Source organism: Epinephelus moara, chromosome 5 (genome assembly GCF_006386435.1).
Source record: "Epinephelus moara isolate mb chromosome 5, YSFRI_EMoa_1.0, whole genome shotgun sequence".
Classification (NCBI taxonomy): domain Eukaryota; kingdom Metazoa; phylum Chordata; class Actinopteri; order Perciformes; family Serranidae; genus Epinephelus; species Epinephelus moara.
Window position 1 is genome coordinate 20,908,404 of NC_065510.1, and position 20,859 is coordinate 20,929,262.

The 20,859-nt window shown below is 41.0% G+C and overlaps 1 protein-coding gene across 3 annotated transcripts in view; it reads right to left on the reverse strand.

The window, feature by feature from the left end:
* fam13a (family with sequence similarity 13 member A) overlaps window positions 1-20,859 on the reverse strand; it is a 72,601-nt gene that overhangs the window by 10,462 nt on the left and 41,280 nt on the right. For all 3 annotated transcript variants that reach the window (XM_050043401.1, XM_050043402.1, XM_050043403.1), the window contains 6 exons: window positions 13,869-13,910; window positions 13,557-13,751; window positions 11,339-11,543; window positions 7,298-7,356; window positions 6,916-6,958; window positions 625-787 (listed from right to left, as the gene is read on the reverse strand). In XM_050043401.1, the coding sequence (XP_049899358.1) occupies window positions 625-787; window positions 6,916-6,958; window positions 7,298-7,356; window positions 11,339-11,543; window positions 13,557-13,751; window positions 13,869-13,910 (707 nt within the window). The remainder of the gene's footprint in view (window positions 1-624; window positions 788-6,915; window positions 6,959-7,297; window positions 7,357-11,338; window positions 11,544-13,556; window positions 13,752-13,868; window positions 13,911-20,859) is intronic.

Genomic DNA, 20,859 nt, shown 5'->3' on the forward strand with positions numbered 1-20,859 from the left:
AAGCCAAGTTTCTACAGCCAGTTGCCTTGTTCACTGTTATCACCATTCCACCTCCCATTAATAATTGATTTCTGACTGTGAATTACAGCAGCTGAGTCTGGAAACAATTCACTGCCAGAATTTGCCTAGTCACTGATACATCCTGTTTAATATAAAACCACAGGAGGGGCTCTAAGCTTAGCTACACCTTCATGTTTTCTTTTGAGAGATGATTACAAGATTCAAGGTTCCCATGTGGTCTACTTCAACAGCAGCAACAAAACAACACACTGTCTGCTGTGCTGATTTATCCTGCCAGCCGAGCAAACAAGCACGTCTCCAGCAAGTGTTTCTCCTCCAGATATAGGTGGCTAGAGAACTTAAGAGGATCTTTTACAATTAAATCCAGCAGCAGAGGCAGAAGGAGCTGCATCAGGAGGAGGAGGAGGAGCAGGAGAGGCAGCAGAAGGTGTGCAGCTGCTACCCAGACACCCATGTGCAGAGCTGGGTGGAGGGTTGTTGGGGCATGTTTGTGTGAAAAGGCGTGTATTCCAGATAGCATTGGACCTATTTAGAAATAAAGCATTGCATGTGGAAGAAAAATACAAGCACGAAAAACAACAGTTGGATGGCCTGTAGCCTCACCTCCCCAGTTGTTTTCCTCAGTAAGTGCTGTCAGGTCCAGCCGGGGCACGTCCTCACAGCTCTCGCGGTCCGGGTCAGAGCCTCGCATGTCACCGCCGCCGCCACCGCCGACCCTTCCCGTGTCACAAGTGACGGGCGACTCCTGGATCTTCATCCTTGACGTCTGCACAACCATTAGAGTAAAGAAAAGAGCGCTCAACAAAGATGACCAGCCTGTGAACACACTCTTTAAGTTGAGCCACACACTCCCACAGACTGGCCCTGCCCTAACGGAGGGGGCTGTTCCTTGTTCGCAATTGGCTGCCTCTGCGGCCAAAACATCCGCCCATCTGTCTAAGGCTGTGTGTGAGAAAGCAGGAGTGGATAGGCTCCGCCTCATGCCTCAGCCCCCCCTGGAATCCCTCACCCCTCCCTTCTTCTCTTATTTTCTCTCCCTACAGTAGTCCTCCTTGCTTTCTCTCTTGCCTGACATGCACATATTCCCCACCCTTGTGCTGCTCTGGACTTGTTTGTTTCACAGCAGCAAGGGCAGAGAAGAGGGAGGGGTGGATGGGGTGTAAGAGAGACAGAGAGGGCGGGAGGAGGTGAGGACAAAAAAAAAAAAAGGCAAACAGATTGTGAGCCAGCACACGTAGGCTGACAGGGTGGTTTTTTTCTCTCCCTATCTGTCTCTGCCTGCAGACAAACATCCAGCTTAAAGCAGAGATATTACATGCAGGTCTTCTCCTCCAGCACCTCATTACTTCTTCTAGTTCTCCCACTGTTTACTCATCACCCACCAGTTTCTCCTCTCTCTCCCTCTATCTCAAACTCCACTTTACTTATCCTCAATCAAAGCTGTTTAATCAAATATTGGTGTAATGTAAATAATTTAGGGAAACAACATACTCAGCGGGTAATGTATTAACAAAGTGTCCACGGATCACTTAGCAGTAAGCCCACGGGGTCCTATTTCCTCTGTCTGGGCGTGGGACCAAGCTATTTTTAGGAAAAACAGATCAAGACACACTGCTACTAGACCTCATAAATGCCACAGACGGCTTACAGGAAGGGGTGCACTTGAATCTGGTTACAACAGCCCTTGTTTTGTTTTGTTTTTTTTGTTCATGATACCAAGTTGTTGTTGTTGTTGGCAGGTTCATGAGAGATTACAGTGCAACAGCGTAATTAGTTTCAAGTGTGTGTGTGTGTGTGTGTGTGTGTTGTGCGGCCAAACAGTGAGTTATCACGTCTCCTCAGCTGTTACAGGAGAAATAACGGGGGTGTGACGGGAATCACAGAGGACACAGAGACGTATTAGTGCCCAGAGAACAGCCAGACTGTGTTAGCAGCAGGAATTCCCCCTTGAGCAGCTCTTACCGTCACCGTATTCCTATCAAGAACACCCCCCCATGACTGAGTACACACTGCACCATCTCATTCAATCAACATTCAAGATCCCGTTAACGCGCGCAAAAGTAAATAACCAGTCAAACAAACAAACAGAAAGTTAAACTACCGTTTCCAAATTTATCGTACAACTTTCATGCTCAAGTAGTGATGATAATGTCATCGGTGTGTTTAAACGAGTATTTCACTGATGCAAAGATGAACATTTCATAAAACCAGGCTGTCTAAGACAGAAATACATTTGAAATCCGTGCTACAGTATATGACCGGAGAAAACAGAGATCAAGGGCTGTGGCATTTGCTCCTGAGGTAGAAAACCCTACATCTACCAGAATGTACTGCACTGCCTGCAATGGACCAATAAATGCTCCCACTGGTGGATGACATAATAACATAATAACATAATAACATAACATAACATAACATAATAACATAATGCTAGTTTGTTCGTTTTGACACAGGAAACAATATGGCAGCCGGCTGGCAACAAACAATCTTGAATTACAGTTAAACGGCAAGCTGTATGTTTCTGAAAATATTCTAGTTGGGAAATAGGCAACACAGTAACAGAATCTTGGATCATATTTTATCAGCACTGCTTAGTTTCACTGGTTGATCCCAGTATTTTCAGCCTCTGCATGGCACCCTCCTGTTCACAAATTCTCATACAACAGCCAAACAGTGCACTAAAATATGTTTCTGAAGACATTTTAGGTGAGAAATAGGCAATGCAGTGACAGAATCTTTTATATTTTTGAATATATGTGATCAGCACTGCCTAGTTATTGTTAAGTTATTGGAGCTGAATTTGTGCTGAATACAAAAAAGTCATGTGACTCTGAAAATACTACTTACATTTGGTCAAATTATACATCATCTGAGAATGGCACATTTATCACAGTACCCTAAAACCTCTGAGTCCCCAGAGGGTGCAAGTTTGATCCAAGTTTGGTCTGAGTTTAAGAACGATGGAGAGCTAGGTGGCTATCTCCCTCTATCCCCTTCTAAACTCTCTGTGACCGTGGTAGCGGATATACAAAAATGCAGATGTAAAATCTGTAGTTCAATCAACAGCATGAGAGCCAGTGAAGAACGACGCAAATCAGTGAGGGATGAGCAGGGAGATCTGGGCACTGATAAAATAGAGGGAAGTTTACCACAGTTCATTTCCACATACAACGCACCTTGTTATGATACAAAGCTGGTCAAAAATCTGCAAATTATCCCTTTACGTTATTGGTTTTGTTCTACTTAGCACCTTTTGAGGCAAATTTATCAAGAACAATCCAAACTGAAAGTATTACATATTCACAGATATTTAAAGACTTCATTACATCTTTGCTCATTAACATAACAGCAGCCTGCTCTTGAGTAACTTATTAATCAGAAAGTTTTTGATCAAAGAAAAACTTGTTAATTAGCAGCTTGTGTCGGCTTTGTTCTAAACTCGTTGCTTGTTAACTGCTGCACTTTAAGTGCCATCTTGCTAAGTGTTGCCATCTTGCAATTAAAGTATGGACTCATTAGACTTTGAAACACAAGAGTCTCCTGGATGAATGTTATGTAATGGTAAGGTCTCAGAGGTAAGAGATGAATCACATCTCATCACGTGATACATCTACAATTATATCATCTGCTTTTCAGACTCTTAAGGGACCAAAGTTCCTTCAGCAGGATGCACTCTTGCTGTCAAATCCTTTTATATGCAAATGAGTCATTATCACAGTTTGATAAAAGAAGTGCATATTTTAAGACTTGATGATTAGATTATCCTGCTTATTTTAACTGATTAATCAATCAATCAATGAACTGAACCACTGGCATCAGGCATCAGTGCAGAGAGAACAATGTAAACCCACTTCAAGATACTCTGACGAGTAATGCTGTGGATTAACAGGAGCACAGATGTTCCAGCTCAGCGTGATCCTGCTGTGTTCAAATAAATATACAAATGTACACACACACACACACACACACAAACACACGCACAAACACACACACACACACACACACACACAGCACTCTGTTCTCTGGAACATCAACCACTGTGTTCACTGAAACACGCTCGAGCCACAATTACATCATCATGAGGGGTCCAGCTGGTGCAAAGGAGGGGTGAGATAGACAGAGCTACTGTGTGTGTGTGTGTGTGTGTGTGTGTGTNCCCCCCCCCCCGACACACACACACACACACACACACACACACACACACCAACAAATAGTGGAGGATCTGGCCTGACATAGGCTTCCTGTCTGATAGCTTTGTTTTCTTTTCGCTCTCCCTCACCATCTTTGTGTGGTAGAGCTCTCGCCACACACTTTCAAAACACATCTATGTGCATGCACACACACTTTCTGTTCAATTCAACAAGTAAAAGACTTCATCCGCTGCAAAATAAAATCTACTCTGATGTTTATATTGGCATATAATTGAGCTGTCAGTGTTGCAGTGACTACGATAAATAACCTGACCTACACACATGAGCTGCTAAAAAACTCTGCAGCTGTCACTTCTCCCAAATATCAGTTTTCTGATGTCGTGGGTACAACGTGTTCACTCTGTTTGCCCTCAACTTGGCACACGGGTCAAAAAACTGTGTTGCTCCACAGACTGATTAACTTTAACTGAGAGCTACTGGCTATTGCATAATTAGTAGCATAACAAAACTGTTTCAACATTTTCACTACTAAGTCACTAAATACATCTTCTCAACTGTTAATGTGGGAGTCGTGTGTGTTTACAGGGACTGAAGCTAGAACAAGACACTCAGTGACATACTAAGACGTGCAACACAGCAACATACTGAGATTAAGGGCTCATGTGTTCCATCACAATAAAAGATGCCAAACAGAGGAAGTGTTTTCCTGAATTTTCCTTTCACACAACATTCATTATTCATAAATTTGCTGTTTACTTTTGCATTTGATCATTTTTATCAAACTTTTAGTTTTTAAATGTCAGAAAACTCTAACAAATATGTCTAATAAGTCCAAAGTGACGCCTTATTTTGTCCGACCAACAGTAAATCCGCAACGATTAACTGATTAATTGTCAACTGTTAAATCAATCGGCTACTAATTTGATGATCAATTGATCAGTTCGAGTAATTTTTTGAGAAAAAAGAAAAGTTGAAATTCTTTTATTCCAGCTTTCTAATTGTGAATATTTTCTGTTTTCTTTCCTCCTCTATGACAGTAAACTGAATATCTTTGGGTTGTGGCATAACAAGACATTTAAAGATGTCATCTTGGGCTTTGGGAAACACTTACATTTTTCACCATTTCCTGACACTGTATAGACCAAACAACTGATTGATTAAACAAGAAAATAATCGACAGATTAATCAACATTAAAATAACCATTAGTTGTAGCCCTAACCAACAGTCCAAAACACAGATATATGCAGTTATCTATGCAACTGCACAAAACATTTAAAAAGGTGCAAATGATTGTTTTGCATTTTTTGTTTGAGAAACAACTACGATTATCGAACAACTATTCACTGATTTCACTTTTGATCTTTCAGTCTACTGAGTGGTTAATCAGCAAATTAAAGGGGTCACAATATCTGCAAGGTCACTAAAATACTGTGTATATAAGTCAAATAAACAGAATTTAAGTGTGTATATAAAAATCTGCCACAGGTGAAGAGGTCACCATGCACACATTATCAGTCCATTAACTAATCCAACTAACTGCAGCTCAGAGGAAGACAGAGATGGCCTGACAGTAACAATCATGTCTGTGTGATATCCCGCACTTTAATGACCAGCTGACAGGCTGTTGGGCCAGCCTTCTCTCAGATCGGCGCCACGCGGGCTCCAGATGGCCGCTCAGTGGCACAGTGTGGTGGTGGCAGTGGAGCTGAAGCCTCAGAATCCATCTGGGCTGCTTAAAAAAGACTCACCATATTGGTGCAGCGCTGCATGATTCTGTTCAGTGTTGCTGGTCCAGATTAACACTGGAGACGAGCAGATGGAGAAGGTGACTTGTTTCCTTCTGCTCACACTGACAGCAACACAAAACTTCAAATCAAAAGTGCAAGTCTTTTCCGCAATGTTTTGAACAGCTGGCTGAGAATCGACTGTGTTTGTGTTTAACGGCGGGAAAATCCCTTTTTGCAAGAATGCTAAAATCTCCCTTTGTCAGAAGTGAAATTTTATGTTTCTGTGGAACTGAAGAGGAGTTTCTGTTCAACAAATCAGTTGCGGAAGTGACACTAACACTGATGAGTAACACTGTGTTGTGAAGGCTAGTATCACAGAGCTTTTCCAAGTACTTACACTTTCTGTCTGCCACTGCTTCGTGTTCAGTCAAATTCATACCTCACACTGCAATTTTTTATTCATTTCTTTTTTTTTTTCCTATTTTGTTTTGTTCTTTTGAAATCCAACTCTTTCTATCCTGCCTTGTGTTCATTTCATATGCTGTCTAATGTCTTTTTAACTTGTCTTACATGAAATCATTTGAATTCTTTTTATGTAAGATACTGAAGCAATAATTTTTCTACACATTATTTGCAATCAAAATCAGAACTGTGAGCAGAACTTTGCTTAAATAGCAAACTCTAAAACTTGCGAAATTACTAAATAAATCAGGAACAAGTAAAGTAAAGTACAAGTCTGAGCAAGTATTTGATGTGTTTGGGACTTGGAAGTTTCTGAACCTTGGTGCGACTGACACATTTCAGTCAGTACCAAACAAGTACTGAAATTCAACACTCAGCCCTTCCCTTTGTTCCACAGCCGTCTCCCTAAAATCTGAAACTTTTGTTTTTTTCTAGTGGCATTGCATGGTAGAGCGGATCCACTGTGTAAGAAGTGGAAAGAGGAGAGCTGAAATAAACAATTCAACCTAACAGAGAGAGAGAGAGGCTCAAAGGAAGGCAATCGTGAACTTACCTGTGAAGGAGAAGGAAGGTCGTCTTTTCTTGAAATGTCGTTCCTGAAAAATCCAACAGAGAACCCACTTTAGTAAAAGAAGCTTTGACTGATGACACCAATCAGTCACAGAGTTTATACATACAAATACATTTATCTTTGCTGCCTGTCTTTATCAGATAAAGCATACGCTATAAACATCACAGTTTGCCACATAGATCTCTTAAAGATCACAGACTGAGCTGCAGCCAGTAGCTTATCAATGTAAAACAAACATTCAGGTAACAGGTGCTACAACTGCTTTATAGTGAAAGGTAAAAGCTGTGAGAAAAGGCAGTTCACCAAGTGTAATTACTTTTTTTAATTCCTCAAAGGGATCAAGCTATAGTTTTGAAGAGCTTACCCTTTCTGAAATGCGTCCATGTGGTTGACTCCAGGTTTCTCACCAACACACTCCTTAAACTGGAAAAAGATGGACACATTTCAAACATGATTTGTAGGCCGGGTCATATCTGTAGCACCACTATGTTTCATGTATTACATGTTGTGACACATTTGACCTTTCTCAAAAAACTGCAGCTCCCGCGATTTGGATATTGCGCTTGGCGACAGTGTGATTTCAATAATCTTTTGATTAATTGTGCAGCCCAACTTAAAATCAGAATCAGAATCTGGTTTAATGCCATATAGCTTTTAACATGCAAGGAATTTGCTTTGGTGTATTGGTGCATAATAGAAACATTCCAAGGGAAAACAAAATTAAAAATAACACTCACAACAATCCATCCTGTAGTTGTTTTTGATATATTTCACTCTGGACCAAAGTGGTGGACGAGCCGATTGGCACTGACATCCACAGAGCAGCTAGCATGGCTAAACACATCCAGCTAAAGACGTGGAGTCTGGAGATGAGCGTTGGGTGGTGCAATTTAAGCATTAAATGTATTAACTTTGATATGACTGTATAATAACACAACTTAAACGTATTTATCAAAAAGATCAAACAGAAAGAAATACTACATACACTGTGTCATGTTGTGTCGTGTTGCTTGACATAAACGGCACCAGGGGTAACTCCCCTGAGACGCTTATAGAGCTCCTAATTACCCTCAATGGTTCCTGACATAACTAGCTCACATTCAGAGACAGCTGTTCACACTTACAGACGCAGATCCTCAATAACATGAAACCTCTGCCATCAACCACTCAGCAACACCACCGCCCAGCCAATCATGATTGTGCCAGCTATCACATATAGAGTGGACCTCAAGTATGTCAAGGCATCGATTGTCGTCTATACTGTTACATAAGAGACTGGCGTGGGGATTCAATTTCTTTAGTGTGTAAACTGAATTAATCTATTTCCATCAGTTGGTCAAATACATTTTACACTGGCACATATGGTTCATGAGCCAAGACTGAATAGTAACCTGACTTGCCTTCACACAGCTGCGGTGTAAGAAGAGTCTGCAAAGACTTGATCAAGTAACTGGAGCTACGTGGTTCACACCATGTCCACCTCGTGACTTTGACTGCTTTCAAACACTACTCGTATAGACCGTACTACACTACTGCTGGGTATGACTCACTGTATGTTTGGATGGCAGGCCAGAGATAGCTGACTGAGTATTTTACCATCGTCTCATACTCCTAACTCTTAACCTACATGTAGAGATACAGCAGGAGATAGGTCAGGGTATGTATTAGAGCTACATCTAAGGTCATCATTGGTTAATCTACTGATTATGGCAGATTAATCTAATGTTCTCTAAAATGTCAGGGAAGTGACAATCTGGAAATCCATCGGTAAAAAAAAAAAAAAAAAAAAAAAATTTTTTCTTANAAAAAAAAAAAAAAAAAAAAATTCTTCTTTTACTACAATGTAAATTGCAGAATCTGTCTTGAGACTTCAAAGTACTTGTTTTGTCAGACCACCAATCCAAAACCTCAAGATATTTAATTTAGAATGGTATGGACCGTTTCATTGCTATTCTGTTGCTAGGGCAACAACTTTGGTCCCTGTTTACTTCCTGTCAGCTTCTGCATTAACATACATTCAAACAGGAAATACAAAGGGACCCATTTAGAATGTTTATGTTGTCCGGTTTGAAATGGTCTATAATCAAATCCTCACATTTGAGATGCTGGAACCAGCATGATGGGTGGGTAGTGACGCGTTGCAAGTAACGCACATAAGAGTATTTTTTAAGGAACAAGTACTTTTCATGTTCCTTATTTTAAACATTACTTCAACTCTTTACTCAAGTGTCATTTTGAGCCAGTAACCTAATTTTTACTTCACTACATTTGCCATCTTCTTTACAGCGAGTCTGCTCTAAATGTGGGGATTGAGTGTAGGGAGGCATAGCACGTCTCAGAGGAGCACCTCTGGTGCACATACCAAGTTGCCTGGAAGTAAAGGAAGCACCACCTGTCTTTTGACTACAATGCAATGATGATGGAGTAAAACCCAGAACAAGAGGCAGGCTCCAGCCTCCAGCCCTGACCACATCTGGCTGCACGTTTTATGCCAGAATCTAAGAAAAACCCAACAGTTACATAACGAAGTGCCGGCTATGGCTGAGATCTCCACTTTTGAAAACTACTCCTCTTACCTCAGCAAGCACACTGACATAAGTTGCACATACTGTAGGTGAAAATGTAGTTAGCTAGCTAACATTAGCTTAGCTTATTATGATAAGGAAAAGAGGGGTAGAGAGGAAGAGTGGGAGATTGTTCTTATATCAATTGTATGGGCTATCCTAATTTGGTTAATTATCTGTTCTACAAATGTAATTCTTACTTTACTTGATTCATATTTTATGGGAGGAATTGTACTTTTACGATGAGTATAGATTTTGAGTCATCTACTCACCACTGGGAACTGGGAAGTTGTTGCCAATTAATTATCTGCCATTGACTGACTAATCAAATGAATGGTTTCAGGTCTAGCAGCTCCTACCTGCCTATTTGCACTACTGTTTCATATATATTGTAAAAGTGTATGTTTTTAATGGTGTATTGTATAATATCTATCTATCTATCTATCTATCTATCTATCTATCTATCTATCTATCTATCCATCCATCCATCCATCCACCCGTTATTTCTTTTGAGGAAAAAAAGCCAAATTCAAAAATGGTAAATGTTCTCTAACAAGCTCTAACTGTGCCTAAATAATCTACAGTATAAATGGACATTTTGATTTAAATCTTTAACTTTCTGATTAAAGGAAAAGTAAATATGAGTACAAATTTAAGTAAGCACTCAATGTCAGCTTTTAGCGCTCGACAGCTTCTGATATTTGATACTATGGACAGTCGGGACCAGAAATCAAGTCATAGTAATTTTATATCACAGTATTAATATGATAATACATTTTTCAACTGAGAAGGTGTTAAGACAAAATAACCAGAAGGAATGGTCTGTTTTTTTTGTTTGTACTGCAAAATCCTGTGACTGAAATGCCTGAAAAATCAAGGTGCTTCAATAAATAAATCAATACATCGATGCAAAAATCCTGCAAATCCAGCGATTCTATCAACAATCTTGTTCACTGATTTGTAGTAGTGCCTAAAATTATCTAATTCACCCTGAGGAATAGGATACTTGGGTAAAAATGGCAGAGCAACATCTGTACCTCTTGATAAATTTCTCATGGTATCACCCAGCCCTAGCAGAAGCTCCTTCAGGATGGAAACTGAGGACAATAAAACCTTCAGAGGCTTCAGCAAACAGAATAAATTCTGCATTAGAGACATACAATCATTTCCCCTCTACATGACACAAACATGGAGCACTCTACACTGTGGTCTCGAGTACCCGCATGACAACAGTTGTCAAGTTGCTCTTTGGTGCATCATCATCTTCTTTGGTGGATAAAAGCTGCAGCTAATTGCACACTCACAAGTGGCCCTTATATTAGCACTGCTTCTGGAAAAGGAGTTTTACAATTAGTGTGGCATGCTGCATATTAGAAGCCGCTGTACAATGAGGGGAACCATTAGGCAGCTGCATCTTGTTTCCTGTCATCGTCCAACACGCCACTGTCTGCATTTACTGATTCCTGCTAACTGCAACTGTTGATTATTTGCAGTGAGTCCGAAATAAGGACGACAAGGAGGCTGAGCTGAATGCTTGAACAACCAATGCATTAGAGGAAAACATCTGTGGTGATGCTGTTTGTAATGACTGTTAACTGCTGATAAAATTTAGTTTCTGATGCGTAAAAACTGGATGAGATTTCAGAATTCCCTACAGACTGAAAAAACATAGCCTAGATATTGCTTCCAACAACTGACAGAAAGTTGTTTTCTCGAGGTTATCTACTGACCTACTATATCTACAGTTATCTACTGAACAGAGAACAGTGGGAGAGATGCTGCCAAGATGGAGACACATCACTAAGACAGAGAGAGATGAAGAGAAAAGTGTGATGACTCACCGTGTGGGCGTCCTGGTTGTCGGTGAGCTGCACCAGTGTTGGGCTGTGTTTCGACTTCCTGGGCTTGGGGGTGCGCTCAGCGTGACCACTCTGGCCTCCCTGGGAGTCCACGCTGCTGCCCGTGTTCTCCCCTACGCTGCCTGCGCTGCTCCCACCGCTTGACGGGATGTTCTCCTTGTTGGTGTCTGCTTGGACTGATACAGCTCTGCTCTCAGACGGAAAAGAAAACGGTGAGGAAATGAGACATCTGCCTTCCATCTCACTCTCTCTGTTGCACACTTTGGTCTGTATTCATCAGCTTGACATTGGGTGAGATGCTTCAGGAAACTAAATGCTGAGATCATCCTGATAACTCATTTACTTATACCTTCTCCAGCAGCTAATGTGCTGTTTAGCTTTAAGTTAATTCTGTTTACTGTCTATTTACTGTCCACACTCCTATTGACGTTTTCTGCCTTCTTTGGACTAATGCACTCCTCTAATCCATGTCTTACTGATCGCTCAGACTCTTGCCCACCTCCATCAACAAGGATTAGCCTCTTACTGCGATGACTCCACTTGTTATGACTGTACCACGTCTCAGTGGACAAGCTTACCACACAGAATGAAACCTTATGAATGTTTACTGTTACCACCAACTGGAAATAGAGGCATCTGCAGAGAGGCGCTGAGGTCAGACTTTAGTGATGAATGGCATCTTATTTTGCTTTGTGGAAATCATAGTGCAAAAAATATTCGTCTTAGTCATATTTGTCTGTAAGAGAAAAGGATCATCTGTCAATCCAGTAAGAAATATTTGAAGAAAAAAAAAATGAATACATCTTTAGAGGTTCCACTGATAATTTCTACAAGAGATGGTATTTTGTAATTACCTGGGGCCAGACCTTTAAATGCACCTACTCCACTGAGGTCGAGTTGACTGATTCATCTGGCATGAAACAGCACTTTAAAATAAAAAACAACAGATGAGCCCCACTGGGGGACTAGTGGTACATGTCCACAGGGGCATTTTTGGACGCGAGGAGTCATGCCGCTTCCCAGCACTGGATGCTTGATGGGCGTGCCACTAAGTACATAGACTGTCTGCTCCCAAATTTTAAACTGAACCAACATGGTGGCTCGTTTGGAGAATTTCTCGTGTTATGAAAATGAAAAGAGGTGAGAAATGCAGTCAATGAATCTGTCTTCATTTTTGATTGACAATTGTTTCCAGTGGCAGCGAGTCGCTTCAGATTCCCCTGATTTGCAGAAAATAGCCTACATTCAATTTTATGCAAATGAGGAGGGAACACCCCATCTCTCGGAACTCTACCAGAATGCACTGTGTGACTGCTTGTACAGACAATAAATGGTAAGTGTGGAAATGACGGATGCTGTGGACATGTACCATAACGCTGTTGTCAAGCAGTGCTGGACCCAATGGGGAGTGATAACAATATTGGCAAGTGCTATAGACAAGACAGAAGCTGCTATTGAGGCTGTTCTAAATCAACATGTCTTCTTAATATCACCCGACATGGTTGTTTGTTTCACTTCGCTCCGCTCCACTCTAATAACCCTGGCAAAATAGGTATTTTGGTATGGCAATGCATCGGTGTGAACTTACAATGATGCAAGATTCAAGCGTGTATGTTGTCTTTAGTGATTGGTTAGATAAAACAAATCCCCCTCCCCACAGAAATCAGTCATAGTGGATGCAATCTCGGACTGAAGATAGAAACAGAGTGTAACGAGATGACAACTGTGTGTGGTATCAGGCAACTTCTACAGCGTATCTCACTAAAACTTCCTGAACTTGGTAAATTGGCTAGCCTATTTTATGGCCAACATTTCTACTGAGTGGAATACTAACTCCTTATTCTGTATATATTCATTTCCTATCATTTTGTTTTGTCTTAATGTATTAATTTATCTTGTGATGTGAAAGCTACCCACTCGTGATTTAATCTAATAGTTCAGTGTGTGTGACTGGTGGGCTGAAAGGTTCTGTTGTTTTGAGTGGATGGGTAAATATGAAGGAAAACACGTTTTTTAGTAAACATATTTCCAATACATACTTATACATTTTCTAGTGAAGATATTAAGGACACGATGACAGACAAAAATTAAGTGATGAGAACAAGATTTTTCCAGCGCACGTCAGTGTTGCTACTAAAGACAAGCCACTAATCTCATGCTGGGAGCTACCAAGCTCATGATGATGACAAACTCATTGTACCTGTTTCTTTCTTTCTGTCTCAGCCCCTCCTCCTGTTGCTCTCTCTGGTGTCGACGTCTCTGTCGGGCAGTTGGCGTAACCCTTGGAGATTGTGGTCCTGGGGTTAACTCAGAGTCTTCTGAACTCTGATCCCCTACAGAGTTTCCATCGAAGAGGTGCTGCTCCACTGTTGAGCGAATCGTCCTGTCCAGAAAACTGAAGGACCAAGAAAAGGAATGATAGGCTTTAAGGACCAATGACAGTTTCATAAAAGTAGAATATAAGAAATTATCTCTAGATAAACTATATGATGATGCTAATAAGTCCACTTACTTTACCACATCTGGTGTGCAGTGGATAGGGGAGAGGTGGTTACTGAAAGAAAAACAAGAAGTGAAGGTGAGTTTGAGCTGCAGAAACAGGTGGTCACAACAGGTCACTGAGCAACGCTGAAAATCCCCCAGGCTCTGGTTCTGGCCCTAGGTGATCAAGGCATCTAGTGTGCATGAGTGAGTGTTAACTTGAGCTGTGTTCAGAGCATAAGTAGGTCCTCTGGGAGCAAAGTGGCCAGCCTCTATGACTACCGGTAAGTCCTACAGTAGAGTGTATGGTCAATACTTTCCATACTGATCTCTGGCTTCATCTGTATTTTTCATTTTTGTTGTTCTCACAGGCATGCACACACAGGCATGTAAACTGCAGGAAACAGAATTAAACAAATGACAGGCCATTATACTATATGGGAAGGCTGTGTCGATATCCAATTAAATATATCTGTATGTAGATGTAAAGTTAGTGAATTGCTATTACATTCAAAGTCAGACGGTAGCGTCATCATACTGACTAAACAGCTTGGTTTGTTATTAGATGCAACTGTTCTACTACAATTAAAAATGTATTTCACCACTAGAAAGATTGAATTTTCATAAGAATGGACTGTCTATGTAGTAGAAAGATGAACATACTTGTGCTATATGAGTCTCTTTCCTTACACTTCTATACTCTTTGTGTCTGGTGGTGGCGAGCATACAAAATGTGGAAGTACAATCTGTAGTTCGATCAAAAGCCTGTGCATCATCCAATGTATTTAAGCTGAGAGATGAGCAGGGAGATCTGGGTGCTGGTAAGATGGAGTGAAGTTTACCACAGTTCATTTACACATACTAGTGACACTGTTATGATACAAAGCTGGTTGACAATCAGCAAAGTATCCCTTTAAAGACTTTCTGGAGAATTTATTCGAAGAGACTGCACAAATCTGATTTGCCATTTTTGCACCAATCTTCATCTTCACTCCTCAAAAAGACCCCACAGCTTTCACAAACCGATAATTGTCATGTCTGCTTTTCCTGGAGTGCAGCTAACTCACGTGTGTAGGGGTGACCTGACAAAATCTTCCATAAACAGTGGTGTTGACAGTAATAGCACAGCTTTTCAGAGTACGCTGCACTGATAAAGATAGAGATAACAATGAAGTGATGGTACTCTGTGAAGGTGACTGTGGTGAACCTGCGCAAAATGGCTCAGACCTGAATTGACGTAATCAAAGCTGTAAGCCAGGACAGTGAATCAGATAAAAGGCGGCACCAATCATGTGATAACCGGATGATCCTTTAGATGAGCTGAACAAATTCACATCATTAAACATAGGGCAATAAATGGTGGGTATATTTTTATTGACATTTTTAAACATTTGAAGTTTAGTTTCATTTATTCAGACAGCTAGAAAGTGAAGAGGGGTGAGAGAGGAGTCAAAGTTAGGTCAGCTGAGGCTCACAGGTGCTCCAGAGTCACCAGACTAAACGGCTTGATTATCTCAGGGCACTGTGGGAAAAATATTAACTCACTACCTAATAATAGACTTGGCAGTGAACGAAACAGGTTAAAGCAAGAGAAAACGGTTTAATAGCTTACTAATGATGACTTAACCTCAGACTTTAAAGCCTGCGAATGTCAGGTGCAGTGGACGCATTAAGGCCTGAAATACTGTACGACAGGACTTTTTGAAGATCTGTCCAAAACATTCGAGGACTGTACTCTATGCTGCAATCTGCTCTTGATATAAAAGTGATGAGAGGGTTAATTATATATTGGAGTATGTGCCAGGGTAAGATGGTTATTACACCTCAAGAAATGCACCATGCCCTGTGTTGCAATTTTAGCACTGACGCTGTGACAGTTTAAGGCAGTGGTGCCCAACCTTTTTGTTCTGTGATGCTTTGAGTTGTATCAGCAAAGACTCTGCCCTCTGTCTGTGTTTTCTTATTTTCTTTTAATTTTGCTGTGTTCAGGACAGCATGTAAGTACTTTACAAGAAGGCAGCTACAAATATCACCGGCACAGTGTCGACAAACGGAAGCGAACAAAGCTCGATGCAGAGTGAGAGTGAATTTGGGGTTGGCTTTCACTTTCGCTGGCGATGTTTAAAAACAGTGACCGACAATTCCTGCGTAGTATACCTTTAATCATTTTGTGATCCCTCAGATTTATTTCCTACAGGAGAACCGTCCCCTTGTTGGAGATAATTGGTGTTAGACAGGATTATGTGTTCACGTATATTAAGAACTACTGACAACTAACGTCAAATTGTTGTTATATGTCATCATAATTAGTTGATTCATTTGACCCCTTTACACCTTGCATTAAAACACATTTTGGGTGATTGGATTTTAATCAGATAACGCTTGACCACATGATGAGTACAACTGTATTTTCAACCCACATACACAAACTATGTGGGCGGAAACACGTAATGGCGTGACTGTTCCAAACAAGCGACGCAGCAGCAACTCTCCCCAACCAGACGCTGAAGGTGTAGGGTCTCTCTCTCATCCGATGCTAACACTTCTGCAGTGTCTCCTTCATCTGTAATGTATTCTTCCTGTCGATCACCGTGTTTTCACTCAGGTAGGCCTATTTCATCCTCGTCGATCTCGCTGTTGCCCTCTTAATCTTCCTAATTGGCTCTGATTTATATAACATTAGGTCTCAGAGAAGCATACAAGCAAAACTTGGCAATTCATATCACAACCGAGTCATTTACGAAACAATGGCTAAGTAACAGTGGAGAGTGGCTAAAACTGTTTGGTTGTTTGAGCTGGACAGTGATTTGATCTCAAAGTGGACACTGGAGACATATTAATACCAGGTCTGATTGTCAACCAGTTAAATCGTATCTAGGTACAATCTGGATTCAAGACCCACTTTAATGCAAAGAGTTAAGGGTCGTTGATCCTGATAAAAATGTCAAAAGCAAATGGATTGTTTGAGCCATTGTGGTGTGTTTGAGTCAATAATTCAACCATAAAAACACTGTCCAGAACCTAGATTTATAAGAAAAAGCTCCCAGAAATGAAGAGAGGAAACTATAGTGTACTGGACTGTAGATCATTTTCATTACGTCCTGAAATAAACTGACAAATCTACTGTCCATGTTGGTCTGTAATATGAAATCAGCTTTCTTATATATCTGCTTGTGCTGCATTTAGAATGTTGATGAAATAAACAGCTGAGTGCGACTGCCTGTCCGTGTCAAATGTGAAACATTTAGTAATTAAATATCTCACGGCAGCTATCATCGTCCCAAATAGTCTGTGGGGTGGTACGGTAAAGACGACGCGTGGCAATTTGGTAAATCACCACAGGAAGTCACATTACTGGCTGGAAAGAACTAAAGATGCAACAGTGTGAAACCGCTCAGGTATGAGACAGTGTTGTGGCCTGGTGTCCAATAATAACAGTCTGAGTCATAAACTACTGGCAAAAGAGACCATATGGTAAGAGGGATGAGTCATTGCATCAGAAACATAATGAGAATGTCACCACCAAAATACGAGTGAGCTGAGCCATAAATCCTTTTTGAACACATAAATTCCACAACTACAAAATCATACCACCAACCCCTGTCGAACAACACAATCATTGTGTAATTTTATTTCCAAGCTGTAAAACTTTATAAGAGCTTTTAAGTATTATTACTAGGCTCACTTCCTGCCTTTCTACAATTATTGTTTAACTACAACATGGGAAACAAACTTGCTTCTGTTTGTATTAGTTACAGGGATGACAATGATCCAACTTTACCCCTGATGAGGGTTTAAAAAAAAAAAAAAAAGTGTAAGAATAACAGCTGTTCAGTCAAGGTCTGCTCCAGTCACTTGTGAAAGAGCAAACATGAACTTGGATTGAGGCCAGTGCAGTGTGGACGGTTTACACAACAGAAATTACATATACATAAGCAAGGCAAGTTTATTTGTAGGGCACCTTTCACAGCAAGGTGGTGCTTTAGATAAGACAGAAAGGTATTAAGAAAAGTTATAAAAGAAACTCAAGGCAATATAAAAAGACATGGGAGATGGAGCGCGAGTGAGGCACACAGATCTTGAACAGAGGAGGCCCGAGAATGGAGCCCTGGGGAACTCCATATGTCATTTTTATACGCTCAGATGTGTAATTACCTATTACACAAGTATCCTTCTAAGAGGACTTACACCAGGTTAACATTGTGCCAGACAGTCCTATACAGTTTTCCAGTCCGTCTAGTAATATGTGACAGTTGGCTGTGTTAAATGCAGCACAGACATCGAATGATACCAAGACTGAAACTTGTCCATTGTCTGTGTTTAAGTCAGGATTTCAAATGATTTCAGCGTCACTGAAGACCTTAACAAGAACAGGTTTGGTGCTGTGGTGTGGCTGAAATCCGGACTGGAAAACATCAAAACTGTTGTTTTGGGTGAAGACGGTTGAGCTGTTGAAAAGAGGAGTCTGTATGGGTCATAACTGTTTATTCGTGAGTTGTTGAGATTATTCTTTTATTAAGAATGGCTCAACAGCTGCAGTGTTCGGGGCCTATGGGATGAAGTCCTCAACTGCTGTTAAAAGCTGTTAAAAGATTGTAGGGAGGATATTAAGAGCCTGTGTTCACATGCCTTTTGCGAACACCAGTGTCTTTTTCAGTTGTTCCCAATGAGGAGAGAGTGCCGCGCCCAACTTCCTTTTTCAGAGCACTACGGCTTTTTTGTGTAGTTGCCCCAAGTGCTTCTAGTTGAAAACCTCTGAACTTTTCAGGAAGCCATTGGTGAAGTCATTGCCACTCCTTTAGCTACTGTATGATGTGTCAATCAGCCTCAGCTTTTCTGCTGAAGAACAACACAATGTGGACACAAGCCTCCAGGAGGGGGATTTCTATTTCATTCATATTTACCAGCATGAAAATTCTCCCTGGTGCTTTTTTTCTTACCAGAGATGTCCTTTACTATAACAGGGGCAACCACGTCAATGGCATTTGTAATATTTGATAACTATCTGCAAGTACAGGAAAACAGGAATAGTAACACCAAGTCCAGAAGAAGAGCCTGCTTCCAGGCCTCGTTGAGGGCCTCTGTATAAGGCAGTAGGTCCACACCCAATGGAAGACAGAGGAGGCACACTGGAGGTAGCAGATGTGGGACTGGTATCCAGTCTGCCCTAGGCATCTTCTTTCCTGTCTGCGCTTATGCCAGGCAGATTTGCTTGGCGTTGATTCTGAACAGCGGTCATTTGAGATGTGGCAGTGCAGCTTAGTGGCATCCATTAACATCTCACCAAGTTAATCTCTGATCTTAGTTTGTTACAGGGGAGGTGTGAGGACACTGATGAGGAAAACATTTGGTGATCTGGTTAGACTTACCAGTCTTGTCAACCTGGGCAGGAGAGAGCTATTCTCTCGTTGCCGTTTGCATTATCAGCAAAGTTGGTGTTACATAATGTGCTTGGTTGGGGCAGAGAAAGAGGATGTGGCAGTGACTGGGGGGAATTTTATGCCAGCGTTAACCAGCACTTCCATATTCATAAGTGAATTCCAGAAGGGGTGAGGCAGGGGGGAGTGAAGGGAGGAGGAATTAGGAGGTGTTGACATTGAGGCTGTGATGTTTTGTCTTTGTGGTGCTGAGGCAGCTGTCTGTTCAGGTGTGTAATCTGAGGCCTGGCTGAGGGTGTCGCAGACTGAATCCAGAATGTTCCATCAGTCCTTTAACTCCAGATCTACTTAAGTAGCAACCATCTGCCGTGAAAAGATGTGTTTGTCTCCTGAACAGATTCAGGTTATCAATGCAGTTGATCCCTTTCAACTGCAGGTTTGGCAGGTTGATCCCCCTGTTGACTATTGGCTGTTGTCCACTGATAATAATGAGCTTCCACTATGTCCAGAGAATTAAACAGTTCAGTGAGATTCCATACATACATCACTGGCTCCCATATGTAGAATAATTTGATTAATTTTAGGGTGTTTATCAGTTGAATAATTTTCTCTTTTATCTCACAGACCAAAGCATCTGGGAAGCAGTATAATTTGTTTTCCTGCTCATGTTTCTGATGGTGACATCTCTTACAACCTGAGTTAAAGCTTGATTCATCTCGGTCGCTTTTCCCCCCCCCTTTTTGCTCCATATAACTTTTTTTTGTGTTGCCTTTTTCTGTTGGCTGGCACGCTTCATTAAGACTTCCATATTCCAATTTATCAACAGTCTACCTGAGATGAATGGTTCAACCCTGTTTTTCGGTTGTAATGTCGGGGTTGACTGGGGTCTGTGTTTATGCCCACCTCTGGCTGTGCACCAGATGTCCAGGGTCAAAGTTGGCTGAGCTGAATCCATAAATCTTGCCCTCAGTGGGAGTACAGTCTTGAACTCATCTTTAGGTTAAGCACCAAGATTATCTTGGCAGGTAGAAATCCCTGGCTTCACTGGTTTCATTTCAGTGATTCTTGGGAAAGTTAGAGTTTCTTTTAGAAAAATGTGTCCACTTGAATCTTGTCGAGTTCAAGGCTGATAAACTGACTGACCAGCAGTAGATGTTGGCAGAGTGTTGTTTAATTCAGAAGCCTGTGCAAATATCCATGCAGCAATCTTTTTTTATTTCATATTTACCTTCAGACAGAACCAGGCTCAGTGTTTCCTCCTGTCTCCTTTATGCTAAGTTAGGCAAAGAGTGCCCTGGCTACACATTCATATTAAAGGTCAGATATGAGAGTGCTCATCTAACTCCCAGCAAGAAAGTGAACAATTAAAAAAATTCCCCAAATAAATGGTGAATTATTCTTTTCAGAACTAGAATATTTATTTTCTTAACACACTCAAAATACAAAATTGTTTTTTTTTCCTTTCCTTTTTTTAGTTTGATGGTGTCGGTAAGATTTACTGTAAAGTCAGGTCTGTAATGAAATGATAGGTCTGGCAGTTTAATTGTGTAATTGTGCTATTTTTGTTTCAGAGTGTGATTTTAAAAAGCCAGCAGTGCAAGTCTTTGTATAACAAGAGCTTAAAGGTTGCTTTTTATAATGGAT